This window comes from Sorex fumeus, unplaced genomic scaffold, assembly GCF_029834395.1.
Source record: "Sorex fumeus unplaced genomic scaffold, SorFum_2.1 ptg000030l, whole genome shotgun sequence".
NCBI classification, from domain to species: domain Eukaryota; kingdom Metazoa; phylum Chordata; class Mammalia; order Eulipotyphla; family Soricidae; genus Sorex; species Sorex fumeus.
The window spans coordinates 15,453,300-15,463,741 of record NW_026606087.1 but is presented as its reverse complement, the minus strand read 5'-3'; the positions used below and the strand labels follow the sequence as shown (position 1 = coordinate 15,463,741).

Below are 10,442 nucleotides of genomic sequence, written 5' to 3'. Positions count from 1 at the left end.
GGGGTCAGGGGCGGGGCTCCGCTGGGCTCCTCCAACCCACCTTGATGGGGGGGGGGCGGTGGGCTGCTGTGCGTGCCGGTCCCGGAGCTGGACGCACGCTGGGGGCTGGGGTCTGCGCTGTCCTCCCCAAAATGTGATTTTCAAGGGATCCTGAAGGTACTTTGAAATTATAGTGACTTCTTAATGTTTAGAACACATAATATTTATAATGGGGGTGGGATTTGAAGGTCATCCAATTTTATAACCAGACTTTATAGCATTAGTTTAAAGAGATTTATTTATCTTCCAGAAAAAACTTGGACACTTAAGAAGCAAATGGTGCTGTATCTGAACCTGTGTTGAATTCATAAAGAAAATGTTACCCTGTACTCTACACTTCAGATGAAAGAGGAAGACAAGTGATTGTGTAAATTCACCAATGAGGGAGAAACAATTTCTCAGGATTCTTTAACACTTCTCTGTTGATCCTGCGCAGTATCATCATAAGGCAGGACATCAGGAGAGCTGAGTCAAGACAGACTGTCATTTATTTATTGGAATGACTTAGGGAAAATTAACCTTTCTGTGTGTCAGTTTCTTAATCTGCAAAGTGGGGTCCATCTCAAATGTCTGTTTTGGGGACTATCTACAGTATCCATTATAGATAGGAGAGGGATAAATTGTAAGCTCTCAGTAAATGGTGATATTAAATATATTAGTTGCATTCATAATCCTCATTTTCTCACATATTTATCTCCTTCTTTTAATGTGGGTCTCCAGTCACAGCTATTAGGGAAGCCAAGGAAATGTTACATAAGAGACATAGAACAACTGTACCCACATTAAAGTAAAGTAAAAGTAAAGGCCCTCCCATTGATCATCGATTTGCTCAAGCGGGCCCAGTAACGTCTCCATTGGAGACTTTGTTGTTACTGTGTCTGGCATATCGGATACTCTCAGTAGCTTGCCGGGCTCTCCGAGAGGGGTGGAGGAATCGAACTCGGGTCGGCCATGTTGGCTGCGTGCAAGGCAAACACCCTACCCGCTGTGCTATCACTCCATCCCTACTACTTTACTTTACTTTATGGTATTTCCCACTTCAAGTTGGCAGCCCTTTTCAGTCTTCTGTTTGGGGAATTTCTTCAAAGTCACAGGAACAAAAAGAGTGAAAATGTGGAGGAGCTAAAATTCAAGGGCTAACTTTGTACAATGAAAAAGTTGTGGCAGTTGATGGACATATGTAAAGTTCACCCTTTAGGTGGACAATTGCTACGGGTTAAACTTGGAGTGCCTGGGATGTACCCCACCCTTCTGAACTATCTCTCTGGACCTACAGGTTTTAGTTTTTATGGTTTCTTGCTTTACAGTTTAATGGAAGCTTTCCCTTTTATTTTTTATGAGGACTTTTATTGAGACCCAGAACCTGAGTAGAACATGTATATCACATGGGAGAATAGAACATGTATATCACATGGGAGAGGAGGGATGAGTAAGATTGAGAGAGAGAGAGAAGGGGAGGGAGGGTTAAGGAATTGTCTCTCATGATTAATCATCAGTAAGTCCAAAATGTGCAGGCTGGAAATCTGGGGAAGAACAAACATTGCATTTCAAGTTCAAAGATCATCCTTCAACAAAATTCCATATTCTCCCTCTTGCTTGGGAGGTGATTAGTCTTTATTTATTTATTCTTTTAGTAAGATCAAGTTATTGGATGAAGTCCACTCACTTTACACAGGGAAATTTGCTTTACTCAAAGTTCACCAATTTAAATGTTATTCTTAAGAACAAAAATCCATGCAAAAAAATAACCAAAAAGCCCTTGTAGAAAGATCCAGACAATTTATATCTTTAACCAGCACATCCAATATATAATTATTTAATATGTCCTTAATATAAAATTGATACATTATTTATTTGATGATTTTGTTGTTGTAGTAAACCATAAATAAACTAAAATATGCCATTTGAATATTTTAAGGTACATTTCTGAGATATTAAGTATATTCATACTGGCTTGTAACCTTCACCAACTATTTGTTTTTAGAACTTTCTCATTATTCAAAGCTAAAATCTTACACTTCACTTCACTTCACTTAACTTCCCGTTAGTCATTGAGCGGGCACCAGTAACGTCTCCATCTGTCCGTGTCGCGTGCTAGTGTAGCCCAATGGCATCTGTTCGCTCTGGGAACATGAAGATCCTCAAACCGATCGTTCATGATCTTGATGAAGAAGTCTGACCATCTGGTAGGTGGGCGGCCACACGGTCTTTTGACATCACATGGGATCCAGTCGGTAACAGCTCTAGTCCAGCGGTCGTCTTTAAATCTCATTACGTGACCAGCCCATCTGATTTTTGACACCTTGGCAAATGAGACAGCGTCCTTGATTCTTGATCATCGACGGATGTTGGAACTCCGGATTCTTTCTCTCATTTGAGTGAAGCGTGATACTTCAAGCATAGCTCTTTCAATTCCTCTTTGGGAGACCTGAATAGCATTTTCATCCTGTTTACATAGGGCCCAGGTCTCTGAGGCATATGTTAATGCAGGAAGAACAGTGGAATCAAAGAGATGTGCCTGGAGCCGGAGGTTCTTCGTCCTCTTAGCTATTTCTTCGACGTTCTTGAAGGCGTTCCAAGCCGCTCTCTTCCTCCTGCGCAGCTTGGGTGCCAGGTCATTTGTCATGACCTGTTGCATTCTGAGATGGTTGTTCCATTGAGAGCGAATGGGGCATCAGGAACAAGGCTGTTTCTCATAAATATTGTCTTCGTAAGGTTCAGCTGTTCTAATAAGTGTAAAACTTTACACTTATTAGATTTTACACTTATTAGTGTAAAATCAGTCTAATAAGTGTAAGATTTATTAAAATCTTACACTTATTAAAATCTTACACTTATTAGACAATAACAAATGTTACCCCCATATATTTCACTCCTTTCCCCTCTGAGCCCCTGTTAACATTTCTTCTTTCTGTCTATATAATTTGGCCTATTTTAGGTAATGTGTTTAAGTGGAATTGAACTATTGTCCCTTTTTGTCGGGCTTACCTCAGCATAATACCTTATGGTTCTCACATTGTAGAATGCATCAGAAGTTCATTCCCTTTTATAACTGAATAATATTTCATTCTGTCATATTTCTGTTTATCCCTTTATACACTGATGAAGATTTAGGTTACTTATATCTTATGTATATCTGCTATAGATATTAGATATAAGTAGACTACTTTGAAAATTGAATAGTTTAAGGCACAGGGAAGATGAAAGGAGACAGCAACAAAACATGAATAATGAGCTGTGGTGGAAGACAGTGGGAGCTCAGAAAGCAAGATATACATGTTCTACTAGATTGTCAATCTATTCCATTATTAATGATGAGACAGTTTGATTTCAGTCTAAGAAATCCCCAGGTAAATTAAAGAAGATGGGTGTTGTGAAAAGATATGTAAGAGCATGTAACTAATCTCATAAATTCAAACCTTAACCTCATTATTTGGTTGAGGTCTGATAACCCAATCTCCATATTTATAGATGTTTGACTCATGTTCAGGAATCACTCCTTGCAGGCTCAGAAGACCATATGAGATACCAGGGACCAAATCTAGGTTGGTTGGGTACAAGGCAAGTGCCCTACCCACTTTACTATTGCTCTGGCTCATCACCTGCATTCTATTTTTGTCTGTCCTGGGTTAATTACATGACTTTTGAGTCCATTTTATTCATTTATTGTTGAATCACTGTGAGATAGACAGCTACAAAGTTGTTCATGATTGCATTTCAGCCATAAGATGTTCTAACACCCATCCCTTCACCAGTGTATATTTTCCTCCACCATTGTCCCCGGTTTCCCTTTCACCCTCCCTCTATCTGCCTCTATGGCAGGCATTTTTCTCTCTCTCTTCCTCTCTCCCTTTCTCTCTCCTTTAAGGCACTGTGATTTGCACTACTGTTACGAAAAGGTTATCATGTATATTACTTTATCTCCTTTTAGGACTCAGTTCTTGTCCAGAGTGATCATTTCCAATTATAATTGTCGTTTTCTTTTTTCTTTCTTAACTTCACTTCTCCACAACTTGTGGCAATCTTCCTACCATGTACTGGTCTTCCTGGTCCTTGTCTTTGGGTATTGAGTGCATTTTATTGCCTCTGACCTGGGAATCTCAATTAGAATCTTTCAGATTTGTCTGTTTGGAGGACTCTTCTCTGGGTATGAGGTCAAGTGTTTGAGGACAAACCTCTCCTAAGAAAGAGCATATAGAATTGAATATTCTCTATAGCTTATCTGCTTAAATCTCCAAGATTTTCTCAGTGAAGCTACTGAGGAAACACATGGGCCCAATAATTGTCATCATTTAGCTTCTCTTCAGACGTACACAAAAATGCATAGGATTTTCCATTTGGAGAATGATGCATTCAGCGTCTTTGCTTTTAACAAGTAATGCTTCTCAGGAGGTAAGAGAGATCAGGAGAAATTTCATCTTTACAGATTAGAGTTTATAGATACCTATGAATGTAAATGCAATTAAGTTTAACACAGAAAAACTTTTAATAAAATTTTATTATGTCTCATGACTAAATAAAAAGTCAGATATTTAAAAATGCATGACAGGTGCAGAATATACCATGAAAAGAAAGACATGAATGAGATAAAAGGTAGATAAAATATATTCTCTCTATTTGAGAAAGAAGGGCTTCAATGGGCTTGGGCTTGAAGCGGTCATTGAAGCCCTAGCCAATCAGGGCATTCAAGCCCAATACATCAGGATCCTCCGTGAGCTGTATTGCGGATTCACTACCAGGATCTCACCATTCTACAAAGAAGTGATCGTTGATGTCAAGAGAGGGGTGCGGCAGGGTGATACCATTTCACCAAAACTCTTCAGTGCCACCCTCGAGAACATCATGCGACGACTGGAATGGGAAGGAATGGGAGTGAAGATAGATGGTTGGCAACTACACCACCTCCGCTTTGCTGATGACATTGTTTTAATAACACCAAACATCAGCCAAGCGGCACAAATGCTGGCCGACTTTGACCGTGAGTGTGGAAAGGTAGGACTACAGCTGAATCTTACGAAGACAATGTTTATGAGAAACAGCCTTGTTCCTGACGCCCCATTCGCTCTCAATGGAACGACCATCTCCGAATGCAACAGCTATGTGTACCTAGGTCGAGAGGTCAACATGACAAATGACCTGGCACCCGAGCTGCGCAGGAGGAAGAGAGCGGCTTGGAACGCCTTCAAGAACGTCGAAGAAATAGCTAAGAGGACGAAGAACCTCCGGCTCCGGGCACATCTCTTTGATTCCACTGTTCTTCCTGCATTAACATATGCCTCAGAGACCTGGGCCCTACGCAAACAAGATGAGAACGCTATTCAGGTCTCCTAAAGAAGAATAGAAAGAGCTATGCTTGGAATATCACGTTTCACTCAAATGAGAGAGAGAATCCGGAGTTCTGACATCCGTCGACGATAAAGAATCAGGGACACTGTCTCATATGCCAAGGTGTCGAAAATCAGATGGGCTGGTCACGTAATGAGATTTAAAGACGACCGCTGGACTAGAGCTGTTACTGACTGGATTCCACGGGATGTCAAAAGACCGCGTGGCCGCCCACCTACCAGATGCTCAGACCTCTTCGTCAAGATCATGAATGATCGGTTTGAGGCTCTTCATGTTCCCGGAGCGAACAGATACCATTGGGCTACACTAGCACGCGACAGGGACAAATGGAGACGTTACTGGTGCCCGCTCGAGCAAATCGACGACTAACGGGAAGTTAAGTGATTAAGTGATTTGAGAAAGAAACAGAGTATAGCTGGTGAATGGTGGCTGTAATTAGTACATGATGCAAAATCTAAATCTATTGCTCACAGAGAGGGTAGGGTTAACTCTCAGCAAAATACAAACTCATTCATTTTAGAAAACAACAGAGAGTAAACAGAATTCGCATTGGCTGAGGAAATAAATGGCAGATGTTAAAAGGAAAAAATAACATGTGCAAGCTAGCAACCATATTTTCAAATTGAGATTATCAAATTTAATGTACCCACAAACTATTTGACTTAGTTAAGTAATCTGGTTAATATGAACTTAACTTTTCTCACTTGTAGTAAGGGAAAAACAAACATGGCACCTACCACATAAATTTGCTGGGTAGATCAAATGAAGCTTGGAAAATACTTTTCACAGTGCCAGGAAGTACTCAAGATATTTATTGCCAGCAAGTTCTCAGGTAGTACAAAATGAACCACCACTGTGACTAGTACTGATTTATGTAAATTCTCCTTTTATGCTGGTGTGACGGTGGGCCTTGCATGTAGCTGACCCGGGGTTCGATTCCTCTGTCCCTCTTGGAGAGCCCAGCAAGCTACCAAGAGTATCCCACCCACGGCAGAGCCTGGCAAGCTACCTGTGGCATTTTCGATATGCCAAAAACAGTAAGAAGTCTCACAATGGAGACGTTACTGGTGCCCGCTTGAACAAATCGATGAACAACAGAGGACAGTGCTACAGCACTACATCCTTTTAATTTCACATTTAAAAAGATCTCAATGTCATCTAAATAGCAGTTCTATTATAAAGAATTTTAGAAAGTAGGAACAAAAATAAACCACTAGTAATGGGTCAATAGTAATGAGCATATTTTCTTAAAGACCCCAGAGGGTTGTGTTTGCAATGTGATTTCAGGGTCATGTTTGCTTATCGTTTTTCTCAATTATAAGAGTGTTTAATTATTTGTTTATTGTTTTTCTCAATTATAAGAATGTCTAATTTTATTTTTCTGTCCATTAATTTTTGTGGTGCCAGAGACTCACATATACAAGAATTTCATATATGTAAGGCAATTATACCACATCTGAGCTAGATCCTCAGGCAGCATGCTTCATTTTATAGAAGAGTCCTTTCTGAACTTTCAATTTCTGGTGTTTGAGTCACATCTGGTTGTGCTCAAGGCTTACTCCTGGCTCTGCACTCAGAGACTGTAGGATAACAAGTCACAAGGAGCTTTCTCCCTTGTCACAAGGAGCTTAGCTTTAATAGGTTACACCCATTACAGTGCTCCCGAGTCACTCCCATTTCTTTCTTTATCTGTAACCACTTCTCTATGCTCTCCACCCCAACCAGTTAATCAGCTTTTCTCCTAATCAGAATCTGTTAATTTGTAAAGTCAGATCCTTCTAGGACACTGAATTTGTATTGTAAGTTAATATTGTCTTTCTCCTCTCCTTAAATCTTTTGAATAGTTTACTTTAATGCAATGTCCTTTTTGTATAGATACAGGAAGACAGTTAATATTATGCTTTGTAACTTAGGATTTAATTGGTTTTGAATAGTATTCACTCCTGGGCATCTGCTGTCTCAACTTAAGCCTCAATTGCCCTTAGTTCCTAGCACCCCAAAAGTAGGGTCCTGACGAGGGACTGAATGGACCCAGGGCAAGCTGTGAGCTACGCTGGCATCAAAATGGGCCAGGCCAAAGTGTCACAATTCTTAACTATAAGTTAAGAGTTTGGTCATAGACAAATGCTGTTAAGATCCAAAGAACTACAAGACTAGGACCATACTAGGGATAGGAAAGACTATCTGGTCTGAGCACTTTAGTCTGAGATTGAGATGGCCCTAGTGATGTCAGTGGGCCCCCATGGGTGACTTATGTGAAGCGGGGAGGAGAAAGTTGGTCACTTTCTCCCCAACCACCCCTGCCACCCAGGAACCAGGGTTAATGGGTTCTTGTCTTGCCTCACAGAAAGGAATTTCAGGAATACACAAACAGTGAAATGAATAGATTTTATTTGGAGGATTTTTAGGGTGTGGAGGGGGAGTGAGTGAGAGAGTAACATACTCAAGAGAGAACACCGGCTTCTCCATGGGCGGAGAGAGCCCCTAGACACATCCTAGCATTATACAGAAAAACATGAAAGTACACATCTCAAGAGGGTAGATGCGGGCGACACATGTGCTCAGCCCACATGTGCTCGGCCACATGGGCGCAAGCAGCACATGAGCTCAGGCAGCATATGAGCTCCCTTCCTTTGTTCAAGGTGGTCTTTATAGGGTTTCTCTAACCTTCCCCTATGTGGGGCTTCTTCCCAGGTAAAAGTCAGACAGTGGGAGCTCAGAAAGCAAGATATACCCGGGTCAGCCGCGTGCAAGGCAAATGCCCTATCCTCTGTGCTGCGTCTCCAGCTCCCTAAAATAATGCTTTCTTTTAAAAAAAGAAAATAATATCAGGAAATCATCATATCAACCATGTAGGATAAAGAAAAGTGGTATGGTAGGAGTCACCTGCTGCCTATACCCTGAAGGTCTTTGCCACAGCTGATCTTGAATATAGCTATCACTCGAGTCCTGATCTGCTTGGTCTTGGCACCATAGATAAGGGGATTGATGACTGGAGGCAGAAGTAGATAGACATCACCCATCAGAACATGTACAATGGGATTAAGGCTATTTCCAAAACGATGCACGACAGAGAGGCCAATGAGGGGCACATAGAAGGCCAGGACCACACTAATGTGTGACACACAGGTGCCAAAGGCCTTAGCCCGTTCTGTCTTGGATGGCAGTTGTAGAACTGTCCGTATAATCAGAAAATAGGACAAGGAGATGAACAGGACGTCCACGCCCATGACTAGCAGAATAGCAGTGAGGCCGTAGACCACGTTGGGCAATGTGCCCGTGTGGGCCAGTTTCATCACATCCTGGTGCACACAATAGGAATGAGAGAGGACATTGGAGTGGCAGAATGAGAGCCGCTTAATGAGCAGAGGCAGTGGGATAAAGAAGAGGGATCCACGCACCACCGCCACCACGCCAATCTGCACGGTGACCGTGTTGTTGAGCACTGAGGCATGGTGCAGTGGGTGGCAAATCGCGATGTAACGGTCAAAGGCCATGGCCAGCAGGATGGTGGACTCGATGGCTGAAAGAGTATGAATAAAGAAAATTTGGGCGACACAGCCATCAACAGTAATCTCCCGGGAATCAAACCAGAAGAGGGCCAGGATCTTGGGCATGGTGGTTGTGGACAGGGCCAGGTCGATAGCTGCCAGCATGCAGAGAAAGAGGTACATGGGGGCGTGCAGGCTCCGTTCTGTTCTTACGATGAAGACCACGATGCAGTTTCCAAACACTGCCACTGCGTACATTGAAAGCAGGGGGAAGCCGATCCAGAAATGAGCTGCTTCTAGTCCTGGGATACCAATAAGCACAAAGGTGGCATGTGTGAAGTTGCAGGAACTCATAGCTGGCACCGAGAGGGTGAGGTCACACTGGCAGCCCGCAAGCCTGCTAGGATATGAAGCACAATCAGAGAGGCCAGTCCTGGAGACCCAGAGCTGAGTGCACTCCCTCCCCCACTCTCCTCCTCCCCACCTCAAACCACTTAGATTCCTTCCTAAGAGCCAAAGACCATTCCCACAGGGGAGAGTGACAGCTAAGACTTATTTGTCAGTCACTACTCTCCAGGTCTATTTTTATCTTTATTTTCTTCATTTTTCTTTCGGGTCATACCAGGTAGTACTTAGGAGTTACTCCTATAGTGCTTGGGGAATCACACAGTGTCGGACATCAAACCTGGATCTCCCATATACAAAGCACAGTGCTCTAGTTTATTGAGATTTTATTTTTTTAAATTGAATTACTGCTAGCTGCAGTTACAAAGCTTTCATGTTTGAGTTTCAGTCCTCAGTATCCCTCCACCCCCACCCTGTCCCACTCCTCCCCCTGTCTCTATGGCAGACAATTTTTCCTCTTGCCCTCTCTTTCTCCTTTTGGACATTATGGTTTGCAATACAGATACTGAGAGGACATCATCCTTCGGTCCTTTATCTACTTTCAGCACACATCTCCCATTCTGAGCAATCCCTACAACTATCACTGACTTAGTGATCCCTTCTCTTTCCCAGCTGCCTTCTCTCTCAGTATTGAGCTATTCTTTCCAGTCTCAACTTTCATTTTTTTTTGTTTCTTTTTTTTTCTTCAGTTTTTGGGTCACATTCAGTGGTACTCAGGCTCAGCACTCAAGGATCACTCCTGGTGGTGTTCAGGGGATCATATGGGGTCCCAGAGATAAAAACTGGGTTGGTATGGGGACAAATTCTTATTTCAAAATATGCTATTCTTAAGTTCCCTGAAATTCACTCTCTAGGCCCTACCTTTATCGCTTGAATGCCCTTTTCTTAGTTATGTGTTAAAAATATCTATTGACAACCCCTTTCAGAAAATATGTCCTCTTTCTTTCAATTATGAATTGATTCCATAGGCTTTTATAACGCAATCTACTATGTGCAAGAATACTTGCTGGATTAATCAAGACAGATTGACTTTTATTGATTTATTTTCTAATAGTTTTATTTGACATTTTTGAAAGTTTTGGACCAAGAAATATGAAGTAAATTTGTTATAAGATTGCCAAGGGGGCAAAATAAAGAAGTCATCTTATTTAAGCCAGGAAA

General features: G+C 41.9%; 1 protein-coding gene across 1 annotated transcript; it reads right to left on the bottom strand.

Moving 5' to 3' along the window:
- Positions 1-8,267: 8,267 nt before the first annotated feature.
- LOC130025356 (olfactory receptor 51E2) lies at positions 8,268-9,257 on the bottom strand. The gene has a single exon (XM_056116315.1). The coding sequence runs from the start codon at positions 9,228-9,230 to the stop codon at positions 8,268-8,270; it is 963 nt and encodes a 320-aa protein (XP_055972290.1). The 5' UTR covers positions 9,231-9,257.
- Between the last annotated feature and the right edge of the window lie 1,185 nt (positions 9,258-10,442).